At 34.4% G+C, this 20,109-nt stretch overlaps 1 protein-coding gene across 3 annotated transcripts in view; it reads left to right on the plus strand.

The window, feature by feature from the left end:
- Window positions 1-20,109, plus strand: part of LOC140669347 (nephrin) — a 233,444-nt gene that overhangs the window by 64,166 nt on the left and 149,169 nt on the right. For all 3 annotated transcript variants that reach the window (XM_072899116.1, XM_072899114.1, XM_072899115.1), the window contains exon 3: window positions 2,707-2,839. In XM_072899116.1, the coding sequence (XP_072755217.1) occupies window positions 2,707-2,839 (133 nt within the window). The remainder of the gene's footprint in view (window positions 1-2,706; window positions 2,840-20,109) is intronic.

Below are 20,109 nucleotides of genomic sequence, written 5' to 3' on the forward strand. Positions count from 1 at the left end.
TGGGAACGCAGTTTCGTAAAGCTCAAATTCGTGGGACTTTAGTCGATCTCAAGTCTCGAATAACTGTCGCCGAGTTAGTATCTCATAATACGATGTAATCCGTGTATCGATGGTTGGTTACATGGCAAGGGAGATACACGGGAGTGTAAAAATCCGCGACAGGCGACGTCGCAATCCTTCAGATGCAACTGTTGCTGCGCCGCCGTCTCTTTTATTTGGCAGACGGCGATATTTCGTTTCGCAAGATATCAACCACGACAATAAATCCCTTCGAAGCAGAAAAGCATACCGTAAAATATTGAGATATATCCATTTCCACATATGTAACATGCACGAACATATGTTCTTGCGCATTATTCGCTGCTGGAAATTACATCCGAGATTATGCATGTATATGAGTTCAGATTAAATTTAATTCTTTATGCACTACGTATATACGTATACGTAACAACTGTATATGTAATTTTCTTCTATGTATTAGATTAATAGGCTATTTTGTGTTATTATAATGTAGCTTTTTATTATTCCTTTCTTCGTTAATTTAAACTGAACTGCATTGAGTCATCAGCTATTTATGTATCATATATAACAAAATTTCTTATTGATTTTATACAATTTTATAATTAATCTCTTTTTTAAATAAAAATTTAGTAATCAAGATAAACATTAAAAAATTAAAATACTATATTCTATGTAAACTCATTATTTACAACTTGAATCAAGATTAGAATATTCCTAAAATTCTGTCTTTTTAATAAGCTTTTTCCTCGGAAAAGCATTGTATGCAAGACTGAAAACATTTCAAGTTTTTTTTTCTAAAAAATGAACACTTCTAATAGTTTCAAATATCATCATATGAGCGCATGAACAATATATGTATGCACTCTGCGGTCTCCCCCTAAGATCGGCGAGTCTTACGCGAATTTCCCCAGCTCGAAGAAGAGCACGTACTTGCATAAAGTCGTTGTAGCGCCAACGTAAATGCAATACGTGTTTCCGCGCGAAAATGCATGCATGGGACCGTCCTCTCATAGACGAGCACCGGTGCAATGTCGACTTAAGCGAATTCCGGGCAAGAAGGCAACTCATCGTAGCGCCACCGGTTTCACCACGTGGAAAACTTTCATTTCGCGAGCTAGCGGAAAAATAAAACGCAAAGTCGCCCACAACTTTCGGAAACCACGCTCGTTGCCACGGCACGAGTGCATTTCCGCGCTCATAATAATCGCTATATGCAAAAATTTCAACAATAATCGAAATAATATTTATTTTTCAGTTTTATTGAAATCGATATTCACCAAAAACAGACTTTTATTCTTGAAAAAAAAAACATCATAAAAAGACATAAATTTTTATCATGTACTATAATAAAAACAATATTACATAACTAATAATAAAATATTCTGTTTGAAAATGTACTATGTTGTCAAGATCAAATTAATCTGAGATTTATTGCAATTATGGGCACCTCATATTTTTTCTGTATTTATATTTATTAATATTAATGATTTTTACTAGTAAATATAACGAGAAACAATATCTATTCAATATTATGTAAAAATGTTAATTAACGTAAATATCGTACCTGATATACTCTGTGCGCGAAAGATCAAAGCATACACTTCATTAACTGGAATGAAACAACATTGTGATATTAATATGGATAAAAAAATTCCTGTCGCGAGTAAAGATTAAAAGAAAATATGCCAAGGGATTATTCATGAGTTTCTACGAAGAATGGAAAGAGGATTGTTCGATAAAATCGGCGATATGATCTTATTCTGAGAGATGTGATGGTCGGTAATGAAATGAGAAGTGTCATGAATCGCGTCTTTAGGAGCCTCTTTAACTTGAATGATTTTCTTTACGTACGAAGTAATCTTTCGCGCTATTCTTTTAAATCGCGAGCATTATAATTTTATTATATGTGGCTCTTTCTCGAAATGTATTGGAATACACGGTACATCGTATCGCAATATTGTGATGTAGGTCGGTCGTACACAACATCAATAAAAATATAATCCAATGCTTCTGCGACAATATTAACGTTGGGATTAAATCGCACCATTTGCTTGATACCGCAACAGTTATGGCAATTGCAAACAAGAAAAACGAAATAAGAAAAATACAACAAAAAATATGGAAAAAATACAAAAAAAAAATGTAAAAATATTTTATGTGAATCTAGATTTTATTTATATAAATGGCAGGATATATATATATATATATATATATATATATATAAAAGATACGCAAACAATAAATCATAATAAAATATTGTATAATAAAAGTTCATAGGTATACTATATTTAAATTACATAGGGTATATCAGGTGTAGTCTCAAAAATAATATTATATTATATAAATTTTACAAAAAAAGGAGAGTTTATTTTCTTGATATTTACATCAAATAATCGTAAGCAAAAAAATCATGTGAGATTTGAATATATCTCGCGAAAAGAAAACATGCATGTTGAAATCCTGAAGTTGGTAAAATATGGAGTTATGATATCTTGTCAGCGTGATACACATCCCTAGGAAGAGCCTTTTTAAATATCCTCTCGAGGGATTCGAAGGATTGTTGTAGGCCGCCTAAAAAAATCCATAACTCTTTGTTATCCAACGATTCTTGCTCGTTTCATTATTCTTCGTTTTCTCGCGGCGTAATGGACATTCCTCTGAGCGAGTCATTGATATGTGTTTCAGTACCCATGGAGTCGATACAGGGGGTGGCGGGTCAGAAAGCAATCCTGCCGTGTAACATACAACCCCGTGAGTCGAATGACGCTGTCTCCATGGTACTCTGGTTCAAAGAGGACAGCGGCGAACCCCTGTACAGGTAAGCCGCATTGATATTTATGAACGATGGCCCTCGGAGCGCTCGTTCGCTCAGACTCGACGTGAATCTCTATGGCGCTATAGATTTCTAAGCGTCCAAAGAACCTTACTCTGCATCTCGGATAATATTGCAGATACATATAGTGTATGTATATAGATCTCTCAGTTATGTGCAGAGTATTAGGATTCTTTTTAAAGTAAATATCTTATTTTTTACAGTATATATTACACATATAATTTCGTCATGTAATAATATAGTTTCATGGTATTAATTTACATTTAAATATAATTTTTATTACACACACACACATATATATATATATATATATATATATATATATATAAAGAGGTATGAAAAGATAAAGTTATCAAATTGAATCAGTTTAATCAATTAAATTAACTAAAATCAGCTTAATAAAAAAAAAGTAGCTAAAGAAATTATTTAAAAATAATTCAGTTAAAATTATTTGAACATTTTTTAAATATGAAAAAAATTGAAAAATGTTTGTAATGTTCTGTTTATAAAATTTTTTTATTTTTAAAAAGACAAGCTGTTATGTATTTATTGCAAGACGATCATGTGTGTATGACATTATATTACACACGTCGTTTTGATTTTTCTCGCGGAAAGAATATGTGTCACTCTTTTTCACACATGAAATAGCATCGTTGTCGAGTAAACGTCACGAATAATTTGCGTCACGCGTTATGATCGCATATCAAATTGCGGAATAAAATGGTAATTTGCAATAATTTCATTCGATTATTACTGCGACAGTATTGTCTGATCTTTATTGATATTATGCTGCATTGAATGGCACCGTGACATTATCCGTTTTAATACGTTCCGCGAATGCTGTTTGAACGTCCTCGCAGAACGCATCGATATGAGCAGAATTTTATATGAAAATAATTTAGTAGTAGTTAATTAAATTCATTGAGCAATTTAATGCTATTGACATTTCATACAATCCAGCTCTCTGCATTGACATACGTCAAATATATTGATCGTCTCAAGATACACTACGTATGCAAATCAAACATCAATACTACCGTCTATTCATTTTGAGAATGAATTTCAATTTAAGTATAAATCTCCATCATTATTATTAAAATAGTATTTTTGCATTTTTTATTATGTTATTTAAGAATCAAATTAATTGTGAATTGAGAAGTCCTTGAATATTTGTCTCTTTATTTTATTCTTGAGTTTGGTCTTGAATTACAAAATTACTAGTTATTCTTTTATATTGTTATATTGATGATACGTTTCGATATACATATGTAGGTAGAGATTATAATATTTTATTTTACAATATATTCATACTTTTCAATTTTTTATGAACATGAACCTTTTTTCAAACAAAGAGAAAATTCGAGACTTTGCAGACTCCACCTTTTGGTTTTCACATTTTCGATCTCATTACTTCTATATCCTATTGGTTTACCGTACCGCCACGTCGTCACGGTGTAAAACCGAAAACCTCGAATACGAGCAGACGACGATGGAGTAAGGATTTCGTTAAGCCGCAAATCGGCCTCACGTTTCATCCGTTACTTCGGTCGACAGCCAATTCAATGCTCGTAAATATCGTATTTATCGAGCAACCCAATAAAATCCGGATCATCGTTTGAACTCGGAGAAACACCTTCTTTTTTATCGTAAAAAATACTTTGACCCGCGTGGAACATATTCGTATTGCGTGTTTTATTTATTTGCAATCGTATTTGATGGCGCGCGAGTAAAATGGCAAAGATTTTCTTATTCCTCTTATCTATTTTAGTCTCAAAATTGCTTACGTTGCCATATAACTATACTATAAATCAAATTGACTGCACAAGTTTTGTAACAATGGAAAACGATAAATTATATAATATGTGTGCCATTAATTGTCGATTAGCCAACAAGTAATTACAAGAAATATTTATTATAAAATATGTTTGATTATTATAAATGTAGTAATTAAAATCTGTGTATCTCTTTCAAAGAACTTCAAAGAATTAGAGTTTCCAATCAGCTTTATTTAAATCAGATGTAAACAAATAATTAAAAATTAGAGTTATTGTTGTCTGTAATCTTTTTATTTCATATGTTACTTTGAATTTTTTTACCATTTTCCTAATATTAGACTTAAAAACGAGTCCCGTCTTAAACATTTTTTTTTTTTTCTAAAAATAGATATGTGATTACGGTGAGTAGAGAGTAGGCTTTTGGGAATAAGTATATGCCGAACGCTCCATTATTGGATTTCATACTTACGGGACTGTGAGTTAAGAGAGTCGACTCGTGAATCTGGAAGCACTGGCAGTGCTGTAAACAGATTTCCCTGACAGCATGATTGCAGCTGCATCGTCGTAAATAACGTTCCTTGCACGACCGCGAATTTTCTTTTCGTTGTGACATTATCGAGTTACGTAAAGTGACATTTTGCATAACGCGATGGAACAGTCGAAAGCGGTTCTGCTGCAATTTCGTTAGATGACAATATTGCATTTTATTCAATCCGCTTATCAAGGAAGATTTCTGAGTTTGATTTTTCTTTCAATATTTTTCAATATAAAATATAATATAAAATAATACAAATTGCTTACCTTTTACACATACACACACACACACACACACACACACATATATATGATACTTGTATGTGTGTTGTGTCTATACGAATGGTTTAAAAACTAATTTTTATATTATGAATTTTAAGAATTTGTAAAAGTAAAGATTTGATATATATTTTTGTTATATATTTTTATATATTCAACTATTAATTGAATATTATGTGAAAATCCTTTTTACGGGGACTTGAGACAAAGTTACTAATGAACGCAACTCATTCAGAACAGGTCAGAGATAGAAAACTGTGGTCTCGCGAACGAAAGAAAAATGACGTTTGAAGGAGCTGCAGTTTTATCTTAGCGCGGCAATATTTCAGTTTTAACGGTATACAATTGCGATGTTCTTCGTCGTCGTAAAATGTAGCCGCAGCATCGTCGCGGTAGTGAGCATCACGAAAACGGGCTTTCCAAAACTATTCTTCGTCCACGCGGCAACGGATCATTTCCTTGTAGGGGATACGGAGCTCTAAATTCTTTTAAAGTTCCGGACGTTTCCCGAACGAGCTGCGTTTTACTACAAACGAACGCTCTTTCGCAAATAAAATGATACACTGACCTACTAAAAGCGCTCGCGAGAGCTGTGTGTGTATGTGTATATATTCCCGGATAATCTATGATACGCGATAAAAAAATTAGGATTTATAGTTGCCATACTTTGGAAAAAAATTACGACGTCTTCCTAACATTTGTACAAATCAAATTGCTGTTGTTCTCATATTGCGTGCGTTATTTATTTTCTCATATTAAAATGCGCATGAAATAACCATTTTTTAAGTTAATGTAGGTGAATTAAAATCAAAACTCTTTATTCTTATTTGTCATTTTAAAAATTTCAAAATTTATGTCAACTTGACAAACATAAATTTTATAAGAGGAAAACTTTTCAAAACCACATTCTATTCTTATATGTATATTTAGACTCTTAAGCACAAACCGGGAGAATTTATTTAATAATAAAATTTTGAAATAACACTAATTGAGCGGTAGACATTAATTAAGATAACTTTAGAAACTTAATCGCTAATTTTTGACATAACGTGTAATACATAATTAAAAATTGAAAAAAATACAATAAAATATAAATTGTGCGTCAGAACTTGCAAAAGATTAAACAAAATATACATACTTCTATTATTTTTCATTAATTTAAAGTCACAACAAGCAGATCATAAGCCATATAGGAAGCATATAGAATATATCAATAATTTCCGTAGAGAAGCAGGTGTTACTGTTGTAGACTGATAACATAAATAGGTAAAATATTTATTCTGCTCTAGGGCATCAAGCTCTTTTAGAATTCTCACGAGGATTGTACATTAATTAGCGGTAATATTACCGGCAGAAACGATATATGTTATAATGACGAAAATTAGCTAAATTTAACAATAATTGAAATTGATACAACTAGCAATTCTCTCGTGTTTAAATAGTAAATGTATACATATATAATAATAAGATAAATCAAAAACTGAAAAATAAAAAATTAGAACAAAGGAAAACACAGTTAAGATTTAGGAAAATTTATAGCTATATCTTGTATAAACTTTTCTCATTGTCAGTTTTTGTTAGTAATGTTTATAGTTATTAATGGTTAGCATTTTTTTACTAATGTGAAAAAATATTTATCGGATAAACATAATTTAGTGGAAAAATAAATAACGCAGGATCTTTAATTATATGCATTGGTAGATTATACTGCGTACTTACGCACTTAATGTTAGACGCATCGATTAGCGAGAGAAAATACCACTTGGTGAGGGTACTTAATCGTGTGCGGGATACTCGTGGCGAATGCAAACGGGCGTACCCTCAACCCCCTTAAACGCGAGCGACGTGATATCGCAGCCGGGGCGCAGTTTTACCTCCATCGCGCCCTCCGCTTCCCGTCTCTATTCGTGCTGCTTTGCTCCTTTCCGCCCTATGAAGCGAACACATCGTGATTGCACTTTCGACGATTGCGACATCGACACGAATCCAACGACCCGCTTTTTACGCAGTGACACGCTTCTTTCCTTTTTATTCGGTGAGAAATCGTTTTTTACTCTCGTTGCAGTTATAAAATTTTAATTCTGGCAGATATAATCAAATTTCGAATATAAAATTCTGATAAAATATATATATTTATTAAAATTCTATTGAAAAATAATAGTTAATTATACTTTAGAAGTTTAATATATAAAAAAGTTCTTTATTTTGTATTTTTATAATAATTGAAAATTATTGATGCCTGATAGTTCTAACGTATAAAAGTTATTCTTGTATTCATCAAAAATATGTGATTTAAAAGTCTTGCTGACCTTTAGTAATAATATTTTCTGAAAAATTAGACTCAAATGATATTATTTTAAAAATGAATCTTTTTTGTTTATATATAGGTATCATATGGATTAAATTAAATTTACTACTTTGCGATATTCTTTCAATTGCAAATTTCCTACTATAGCAAATGTAATATTATAGAGGCATATTACTATACCATTAAAAAAATTGACTATAATCTTTCTGTAATCTTTCAGATGTACATATTTTATATTTACTGTGTGTTATAAATGTATAGGAGTGTACCGTATGGGATAATACGTATCACGTGTGAAATTACATTATTAACAAAATTTATCTAAAACGTGCTATTTGCGCGTTACAAATTCGTTTAGGTTGCGTATAATAAAAGGTTGATTGTGCGAAGAGCGATAATTTATAGTTAATTGTTAGATCGAACAATATATGTGTTTACGTGCCATATTATAAAGCCGTGTTTCAACAGTAATGTATATTCGTGGCATTATTGATGTATACGTGAATATTTATTGATGTACATACATATGTTTCTGCTCGATTACAAAATAATATGCGTTTAATGCTTAATATGCACATGTTTAAAAACACGCAACAAGGCAATTATAATCGATCGAGTGCTCAAAAATTATTCAATACTCATGAGATAATAATAACGCCTTATGTAAATTGTTGGATAAAAATTGCTCGATTTTTGTCCTCGCTTTCCATGAAATATTCATCTCGTAACTTGTATTACTATATTGGTGTGATTATTTTTTAAATCTTTTTCTACACACGCACATTAAAATGGGATTATAGTAATCCCGAGAGAGATTTCGAAATTTTTTAGTCAACTTGAATAGTCTGACAGGAGAATGCTTAAACTAATTTTGAGTCGAAGCATTCTCCGATATCTTTGATCCTCACATTCGTTGCATTCGTTTTATCGTAATTTTTCCGCAAAGAAATCATCCTGTCGAACATGAGTTCTGTGTACACGAACGCTTCTACGTATGCAAATATCGTCTATCGCGAACGTTAGAGTAGTCTTTTGCGAGTATACTACACGACCGCGTATACCGTATGTTGTTGCAGCACTCATCAGCGAGATCGCAGAGTTTCCGCGCGCGTGAATTCCGCGTAATTCCTCCTGACGCTGACTGGATCAATTCTGTGCGAGAGAAACTTAGCGAGTTTCACGGCGAGCAGCTGCGAATACTCGGGGCCCTGCTCCTGTTTCAGTCGAATCGGAAGTGCTGATCACGCTGACACCCTACCTGCGTTGATGGAGCTGACACCAAGTGTTAACATGGTCTGAGTTCTCGAGACAATCTCAATTGACGCTACGCTAACATGAAATTACTATCGCAAATGATGATATTTATACCGTCGTTGACATTAATTGCAGTACTCGAGCGAAAATTTATGAATATTATGAAGAAGCGGTTTACAGAAAAATATTTATTAGAAACAAGATAGAAATACTAAAATATTTGTTCAGTGACAAAAACACTCAACGATGAACAGTTGTAATTTTCGAATCTTTTTTTATTATTATTATGCATTACACGCACTATAAAATATTCCACTGTGTCAGACACATGTTTTCGAGCTTCCTGCAAGCGGAAATAGAATGTAGGCGCATCGATTTAACAAGGCGAGATGCGAGATTACCGTTCGTCCGAAAGCACCCGTCATCACTGCCAAGGCCATTCGTACCGTGAGATTACGAATGTGACATGCGGGCGTTGATATATCGACGATGTTTGCGACGCGAAGTGTCGCCAGCACCGCAATCAGTTAAACGCAACCCCGCACAGAAACGTTCTCGATCGACGACGAGTAGTCAATTGTCCTCCGCTTTCTCCCGTTTCTATTGTGGTCGACTTACATAGCGTGGACGGGGCGAGCACATCTGTGTGTGCGTGGGTGTGTGTTTGTGTATGTGTGGCACGTGACCGGATGCGCGTACTACCGGCTGGAATTATCGCGCCATTGTCCGCGCAGTTACGCGACATAATAGCAGGATTTCTCGTCGCCGATACGCTCGAACAGGCAAAACGGTATCATTCGTTGTTGCGATTTTTACGCATCGTTATCTTCCCTATTGACGTTCGCCGGATTAAAATAACTGGGGGCAGAGTCACGATCGTGCGAAACGAAGGGATTATTATTTTTTTCACAATATTTCTGAGATTGATTGCGATCGTGACGGTAGACTAAAAATAAATGTACGTTGTAATATTTCCAAGTAATTAATGGTTAGCAATTTATAACGGAGACTAACAGGTAAATGCTTCGACTACTTTTAAGCGATTATTAGTTTTATCGGAAAGTAATTCAAAGTTACATTTATCACATCGTAATCCTAGTTTCTATCATAAATTGCGAAAATTTGCTGCACGAGTAAAATAATAAAAGAATACATTCAATTTAAAAAAATGTAATAAATTGTGATTATAATAGTAATTATAAAATTATATACATATACATGTAATATTGATTTAATGAGGGTATTATTGTAGTAAAAGAAAATGTCTATGATCTCCTATAAATGGTCTCCTATATAGCTTACAGGCTGTAGAGCATAGTGTAAGTTAATATCGTATAGTGAGCTAAGACGTCGCTAGTCTGACCGCAGTCTGACCATAGTCGTACCTCGACCACTGGCGGATTCCAATGTCCGCTTACTATTGCGAACCGACCGCACCGAGCACCGGTGCGCGACATAGATTTTGCCATAACCGAGATGGGAATAGATACGGCCAAAGTGTAATCATATAAGCTTCTCTTAACCGCAGAAGTTAAGGGACTGTAAATTGATTACATACTACAATGTCGGGCAGAAATCTAATGAAAGTTATGACTTATCGTCCCTCTCGAATATTTTAAATGAAATATAATATAGATTATTCGGCATATAGAGGGAGAAAAAAATAGTATATAAATATATTATTATATATTTATTGATATATATATATATATAATTACAATAATAACATATTAATAATCAAATGTAATAAAGTCACTACTGCAAAAATATAAATTAATTATTCTAAAGTGGCTAAGTTAATTAATTTCATTATAAGACACAATTTCGTAATGATATTGAGATCTGGGACAAATTAGGTGTGAAAAGCAGCTGCGGCGATAGAAATACCAGACGTATTTATGCCGAGATCGATAGAACCTAATAAAACACAGGTCGATGGCGGCGAGCAATCGCCGCTTGAAGTTTCGTTCGACGAATCTGATAACCGAAATTGCCACAAAGACGCCGTAATGGGTGCAGCCGCTGCCATTGAAGTCCCGCGGGTGCGGATGGGCGCCAATCCGGTCCGGTCTGGTCCAGGTATTCAGTCATCATTGCGGTACCGACCGCATTCGGCTCGCGGTGACCACCGTCGAATGGCAGAGATTCAGCGATAAACTGAGAGAACGTACTCGGTCGTAGGAACATCGAAACCGCGCCCACGCTCTGATGATTCACCGTAAACTACCAGATAGATGAATATGGCGACCGATCGACCCGTCCGCCGGTCGACGACCTCGTCGTTTACAGCCGCGCGATCGCGATATCCCTGCGGTTTCCATCGGCCGCACGCACGTTTCCAACGTCTAATAAATGATGTCAATCCTGGAATACGGCCGATACTATGCGCGGTGCAGAGCGCGCTCAATAAATCATATAACAGCTCGCCTCACGATCGTATCAAGTATTTGCAATTTGCGATATCATAACTACCCTCTCTCGCGCAGCCGCTTAGTACGAAATTAATTCCTGGCCCGCATTCGCAAATGATGTAGCGACCTATTTGCGCGCGCTCGCGGAACAGATGATCGCCGTTCTTTCGTTGCGCGTTAAAATCCAATTGCAATTGGTATTTCGCGCTCATTAACTTTGCGAAGCTTGTTAATCGACGTTCCAAAAAGTCTGACGACAGTCGCAGTTCGAAAAGTCGACCGGTTGAGAGGAAGTTAAGAGTCGAGAGACGGAGACCCGAGAAAATCGCGAATTGAGAGTTTTCAGTTAAGAGTTAAGAGTTAAAACTTTAAAAGTTTAAAGTCGACAGTTTGGTTTACGCGAGAACTCATCCTTTCGACATTCTCTTTTTTTTTCGAAAATATACACAAATATTACGGAGTTAGCGTACAATTTCTCACCCTTTATTTTCTCACCGTAAACCGGCTATAATGGCGACGTTTTCGCGTCAGCGATTCTTCAGAAAATGCGATCGACGCGATGTTTCGAATGCAGGAGTCGGAGGAGAAAAAAAATCAGACGCGTCGCTCAGCGCACGCCGTCAACTTTTTCGCCGTATTTCTCGTCGATAAATGTTAAATGCAACCGGCTTGACGCGCATTACGGAAGCGCATGTCAAATGTCAACCCGCGCAAGAACGTCGAATCGATTCTTTCACTCTCGCATAATGTTGCGCTTCATGCGCGATCTGACAGAGCGTCGCTTTGTCATGCGATTAATGTGTAATATATATATATATATATATATATATTTTTTTTTTTTTTCGCGCTGCTGAAATAAACAGTTGACGAGAATTCACACATTTTTATTTTCTAGTTTTGCCACAAACATTTTACCGCAGTAAAATGACGGAAAAAGTGATACAGAACGCAAGATTTTACAGTAAAATCAGCAGTAACGCGAGCGCACATGCATTATATATTTGTGTGTAGGTGTTGATGTTCCACATGAAACACACAACAACACGAAGCTTGCTCTATTTTAAAAGCAAAAGTCATGCGTTTTATCGAACACTGATAGCTCTTGGAACGTTACACGATATAAAAGAGATGCTGGGTTTTTTTTTTTGGTGCTTTTTTTTGTAACGTGTTCGATTGATTCTCAAATGCTGCTATTACCACGAGCTAATACGATCCCATCTTTGTTTTAGTCTGCAATTTTGAAATTTGAATCTTGATGTAATCCTAAATTAATGACGTTATGTGAACGTGGCTCCTGAGCTAGACGGTTACAGGAGTAATTGAATTTTAAGAACAAGCTGAGCAAGTCTGTGCAATCTAAGCCACAGACAGATAATAAAACAAGGTAGTAAGTTTAACAGAATCATTACAATTTAGAAAATCAAATGCACAATGCGTTTCTGAAAATCTATGTGAACATTGCATGTTATACAATTTTTTACATCTTGTAATTATTTAAAAAATTATAATAATACCAAACTTTTGAATTGATTATTGTACAGAGTAGCTATTTAATACAATAGATAAATTAAATATTGAATAAAATATTTTTTATATATTTTTAAAAATTAGTTAACATAATTAATGATTAACAACATTATATAAAGTAATTAACATATAAATAAATATTCAATAATATTTCAAGCGATTATCACATTAACATATTATATATATTGTTCTATTAATTATTGTGTCGTACATTAACATTTTGAAAAAATGATATATAATAGCAAGAAATGGCTTTGTCATGAGAAGAGTCACTTTTTTTTACAAAACAAACCTGCTGAATCTCGGTTGTTTCTTTGTCTTTTGTCAAAATGTTAAGATTGACGACAGTAAAATTTGATTTACGTTTCTCAGGAATGGGACCAGTTTGTTTTTGTCGACTACGTCGCCATCACCGAATGACGATCATTCCTCTCGTAACCCAGAACGATTCGCGCTACCTTTGTCATTCTTGGACGATAGTGCGTTCAACATCGTTCTTTCTATTTTGATTTCCCCGGAGTCATCGTCTCTGTCCACGATAGTGATCATAATTTCTGCCGTAACTCTGGATCGCGTTTCGAGAGGATAAGAGAGACCCACTGTTTTTCTTAACAATAAACGGACGCCAACATTCCTTTGAAGCGACCCTTCACCTGAAGACTCGCTTTTTGTGTTACTTTCTTTTCTCTCTTTTTTTTCTTTCTTTTTCTCGTAATTCTTCTCTTCTTCTATTTGCAAAAGCTCGGGTACAGTTCCGAAAACGACTTACCTCCGATTTCAATAAAACTTAGTGAATCTTCCTTTTTGATAGAAATGCCGAAAGCTTTAACTTTCGTGGTTTTAAACTGATGAATAACCCAATTTTTGATTTTCTAAAAATGTCCTTGCCACGTGGTATGACTTGAAAAGAAAATCTTTCGCTAGGATGATAAATGATCAAAGGAAAAGAATATTTTTAGTATCTTTTATCGCGAATTAAAAATGTTATTCGAAGTTATATTTATTCTTTGTCTGTCACCAGAAGAATCTCTCAGCGAACTCGTGGTTTTTATAATTTTGTTTATATTATAATAAGAATCGTTAAAACCAAGATTCATAAATGTTATATTTAATGTATTTAGAGAAAAATGTTTTCACTTATTTTCTTATTAAATAATCGGTAGGCAATAATATTTAATATATATACATATTACATATAGTACGTATAGTTATATTTTTTCTCTTTCCCTCTTTCTCCATATATTATTAATTTTTTTACATTAAATTTATGTTCATATAAGATTCTTGAAGTTTTTTAATACGAACCAATGTGAGAAAGATATATATATATATATATATATCTTTCTCACATTGAATAATATATAGGTATTGATATTTGCTACAAAAAAATTCATAATTTATTAAGAAAATATAATTATCTCTTAACAAAAGCAAACATTTATTTATATAAAATATGTATTCAACTGACAAAAACATTGTAAAAGTTATATCTTCTCGTTGCATAAAAATTTTCACCTTGTATTTTTCACATTATAATAATTAGTACGACAATGCGCATAACATGAACCAGCAACTGAGATAACAAAACCGGTAACAATCTTGCCGTAACAACTAAACATCGACGCAGGTTCAACGCCATTTTTTGTAATAAATTTTTCTCTCAAGATGTGAACGTGTAATTTGTACAAAAGTATGAATTTTTCCACGAGTCACATATAGTGTGTAAGTAATTAATTAGTGAATACCGTCACGCGCACTTATTCTCGTACGCACTCGCGTATATTAGCTCGCACATTCGTTTTTTTTTTTTTTTTGCTCTCTCTCTATCTCTGCTTTTCCCTTTTGTCTCTCTTATATTGTGCTCCTTTTGTTCCACCAAGTGAAAACTCGCCTCTCGGTAACTCATTAATTTGATATTGCAAAGAGAGAAAGAGAGAGAAAGAGAAAGACAGCGATCCGTTTCAAGAAAGCCGTGCGTCTTTCTAACTGAAATTTGTGCAGTGATATGAAATTTCTCTCAACCAATCTCGACAAGGGATTCTTTTCTCGGGACAGTGACAGAAAAATTGTATTTAACCTTTCGTTAAAGATGAAGACAGCTGAAAAATATCTCTTATCGCGTTTCTAACCGAAAATTATAAACCCTTAGTTTGAACATAATAGTTATACATATTGATAAATTTATAAGATTATTAAGAACATTGAAGAATTAAAAACTATTAATAATTTTTGAATTGAGAGAACAATACTGACTGATTCTAAATTATATATCTATATGTTATAAAGATAAAATAAAGATAAAATATATAATTGAAAATCCTAGAAAGAAAAGAATTAAATTATTATTAAGGCGACATTTGATAATGTTTTAATTTTTGCTAAATAATTTACAGTATTTGTTTTCGCGTAAAGAAAATATCGGAAGTATCACAGAGAGCCGTTCTTTCTGCAGACATTTTCTCATAATAATACACAATTTGTGTTTGTGTGTCAGTTTAATTACATTTACATATAAATCACGCCATTGTAGTAGTCTTACGAGAAGAACACTTCTAGACGATAATAAACTCATCTCTATTTACGTGACTTAGTGTTACATTCCCGTCACACAAAGGCTGCGACTAACGGAAAGCCGTGGCCATTAGAGATACTTATTATATTCATAAAATTCGCGAGACGCTTCGGCGAACAAAGCCGGCGATCTACATTCTGATTAATTTACTGAGCTTTTCAGTTTTCCGAGCTCATTTTTTCAAAGAAAATACTTAATGTTTCGAGCAATTCGATAAACGTTAAAATAAGAGGAGAAGAGAGAGAAGAAATATTGTTGAATCTATTTTTATATTTTTTTGTATTATGTTTTCTATGTGTGCGAAAATTTGAAAAGAAACTCTTATTTCATTGATTTTCTTAACTGAGATTTGGTAAGTGAGTGCGCCAATTAAAAGAACGTGATATACATATACTTCACATGATATATATCCTTTGTAGATTAACTGTTGAATATTGCATAAGGTTCACGAAGAAGTAAATTAAACTTGTTTTTTCGTGTTTTATAAAAACTCGCTACACCTTGTAAGAAACTTCGATTTTACATCCCGATACGAAACCTGTTCTTCTGACAATCAGTTCCATTAGTATTCTTATTGTTCTTTCTTTTTTATTTTTAAAAAATTACATTTGTATACCTAGTCACGACTGTTTCATTTTAAATACGCGAAATGCAAATAAGTACAATTAAGAATAAAGCCACGATTTGCAGTGATGTAGCTGGAATATTATTTGAGTTTTTTCTTTTATTTATTTATTTTTTTTTTATATTTCTGTTTCGTTACCATTTTGATTTATTTAACATTTAAAAAGATTGATAAAATTTAGCGAGAAGGGAGGAGACGTAGACTCGCAAGTTTTATATGTGATTTTCCTACATGCACTAGTTACATTGTAATAGTACTGCTTATAAGGGCAATGTGCGCGTCATACATTCTCGTTGCCGTCTTCCACCTTAATACAATAATTCTAGCTCCAATTCGATGCGTTCCCGGACCGACATCGTAAATAGACCCGCCAATTGTCTGGTGCGACTGCCGTGCCGCAATCTTGGTTGGAATTCGATTCGAACATCCATTCAACATTCCCCGACGCGATAGAATTATGCTCCACGTTCGTCGAACATCGTTGTCGCACATACAATCTTCTCTGCACCAGCTGCTAACTTAGCCCAATCATAACGCCCGGAAATTTCTTTTCATTGCGACGCGTATTCATTCTCTGTCTACCATTTACCTTTCAATCTCGATCAATTTACCTGAATGTCGTTCATCTGACTCTTTTCATGCGTAGAATTTTCTCTCTTACTGATTTTATCCATGTCATAGAAAACATTTTTAGATTTACATTTAATGCATTTTTAGTATCTATTTATTATAAGGACGAAAAAAGCTTAAAAGAATAAGAAATAAAGATATTAGAAAACGAGCAGATTGCAAAAGCAAATTTGAATTTATTTCTTTAATTATCAAATATAAATAAACGTAAAAAGCTCTCGCACATCTTTTTAATTATCAAACATAAATAAATGCAAAAAGCTTCGCACACTCTTGCGAATAAACAGTCTACTTTGAAAGTAAACAAATATCGGACTAAATAATATTCATTAGTAACTGTCGTATGTCAAATTAACCCGAATAAGACAGTAAATATTGACCGTCGTTAGAAACCGTTCTCCGAACCACGGTAACAGGAGAAACACTCGACGCCTCGTCAGACTCATCAAGTGCGCGAGCATGCGCGTTTCTCGCCTTTGAAGAGATATCAATTTTCAATTTACACCTTTATGACTCGTCTACATTATACGCAATGTTTCGTAATTCGATTCGTGAATTTCAACATATTCGTGGTGCATTACGGACATGCGCCAACTTACACGACCATGAAGAGTTTTCCGTGAACTATCCAACGAATCCCTTAAGTAAAAAACAGTACGATCGATGGAAGCTCCGCGGATAGTCGATACAGGACGATCATCCGTCTTTTGGAAAGAGTGTATTGTGAAATTCTCTTCCCGATCATCTTTACGTTCCTTCTTCTTTTCCCAGCAGCAATGGCATGCCCCTTTGTCACCAATACTTTTCCTTCCCTCTCGTCCCATCCTTTTGTTACGAGCTACGCTCGCAGATTCTTCCATATCACAGCGTGGAGGGAGATTAAATCGACGTTGATGGTGTTTGCTATTTCGCGGCATTGTGCGAACGCCACGTTCGTAAATACGGCCTTGAACGGAGGGCTTTCCAGGCTTTCAAGCGCATCGCGATTACGTGGCATCTCCATGACAATTACAATATCTTGTTTATATATAATATAAACGGATTCTTTATTTTTTCCTAATATAAACTATTTTTTAATAACGTTGATAAAAACTTTATTCCTAAACTGTTTAACTAAACTAAAAATGATTTCTTTCTTTAGCGAAGATTTAATCGGACCTTGAGGATATGCATTTGTTGAAACTCAATTATATCGATTTCACGAAATCTTTAAATTACTTGTAAGCACCGAATATCGATTTGCACGCATTGAATATTTATTTATAGGCATAGAATTTCAACCGCAGGTGGTCCAGCTGCAAACTACATAGAGCGCGAATGGAATGGACTCCGCCCTTTCAGCGCGATCGATCGTACGCACGGCTTTCGAGCGAGCTTTTTCCGCGATCCGGGACTGTCAGCGACCGTCAAGAGATATCGGAAGCTCGCTCGCAAACTGAGCCGATTCTCGATTTTCTGCTCGAGTGTCGATCGGCATACGGCGCGTATCTGGTACTGCGCGATTTGACGCACACGGATGTATGCGAAGAGCTATCGCGGGGGGCGGCTGTGTAATCGGATATTATATTCGTTGATCGGATTGATATCTCTGTCCCCATTATGCCGCAGCATGAATCCCATTTGGAAGAATAATGACGGAACGTGGTTTCACGATGATATTTGAATAGAGGGATAACGACGGCGATAGGTCGACTATCTCTACGAGATATTCAGGACGAGAGGGAGCAATGATAGAAATACGGCGAGATTGGAAACGACAAGAGGTTGAAATAGGCGCTGGGGCATTATATATAGTCGACGACCATTTCGAGCAAATCAAAATCGGCGGATATGGAGAACCGCGTGCGCGAAAATGTCCCGAATCCGATCGGAGTTGTTACGTCTGATACGGAGCTATCGTCTGAAATCAGTAAAGCTGGCTTTGAAACCGAACGCGATCGATCACATTTGATGCATCGTAAGCCTCTCTGTGAACAAATTGGAATGCATAGTCGTTCTTTTGTGCGAAAAATGTTTTCTATCTCAAGGAAATGGAAAACAGGAGAGGATAGCGGACGGCAAATGCAAACTTGCCAACGTCATTTGTAAATATCGTAGCGATTATCAAAAAATAAAATTAATTAATGATAATTTTATGAATTGTAGATTGTGTTTCTTTAAGAAGATAAATTTCGAATATATATATATATATATATATATATATATATATATATTTATGGCGGTATGAACTGAAAAGTGATATAGTTTTAGTGTGTATATTTTATACATATTCAAAGCTCATTATCAAACGTTTTTAACAATTCCCGTCAAAAGTGTTTGAGTGTGGATTTATAAAAAGATTTATTGAATATTTTATCTCGCACGATTTAATCTACGTGAGAGAAATTCGCGACGGTGGCTCTGCTATTCTTCATCTTGTATACACATACACACACACACACACACACACACACACACACACACACACACACACATCCGTAGAAATTAAAAATCATTTTATCATTGTTATTCGAAAAAGATACCATGACTAATGCGAAATGTAACTAAATTGTCCTCAGGAAAATTAAATTTTTTCCGAGTGACAACAGGCATCATTTTCAGGAATAACAGGACGGGAAACTGGCGAGACAATCGCACTTTACTTCAGCATCGTTTGATACGCCGTTTCGCGGTGTATTAATTTTCTGCGCTTTTATTTATCCACTGACAAATAAAATAGTGAAGAAAAGTAGAGTATTATTACGCCAGCTATTCGGATAATATAAAGTGCGCGCTCGTAAAACTTAAATGAAAATTAATTTGAAGCAAGCGTCGACACAGAATTTTATTACAGTGCAGTTCCAAGTCAGTTTTACTTTAACAGAATTTTAATACAAAGATGGAATTTAATTTTTAAAAGTTGTAAACTGCAAAAGAAAAGGAATTGGTGGTCCAATTAGATATTTTGCTGATGAAAAATTATTTTAAAAGATACTTTTCACGCAGTTTACAAAATACGTTTTTTATTTAATAAAAAAATTTAATTTGATATAGAAGTAATATATTTAATATTAAATTAAAAAGTTACGAAAAAGGATGGTTTATAAAATTTTTATTAAAGAAAAATCGTGTAAAGAACAATTTTTAACACACATTCGCCATGCTGTAATATTTTGATTCTGGTGAGACGATTTGTCGACAGACATGGAAAGAAAAATGATTTTGTCATCGCTGACAGTATGCGACGAAGTTAACCGGAGAAAATTATAAATATTTCGTTATCGAGTGGAAGAAGGACGCAATTGGCATCGTAAGTCGTCGTTTCGAAGGGTTGGAGTGAAGGCTCCAAGAGGAAAAGGGT

This window comes from Anoplolepis gracilipes, chromosome 9 (assembly GCF_047496725.1).
Source record: "Anoplolepis gracilipes chromosome 9, ASM4749672v1, whole genome shotgun sequence".
Taxonomy (NCBI): Eukaryota; Metazoa; Arthropoda; class Insecta; order Hymenoptera; family Formicidae; genus Anoplolepis; species Anoplolepis gracilipes.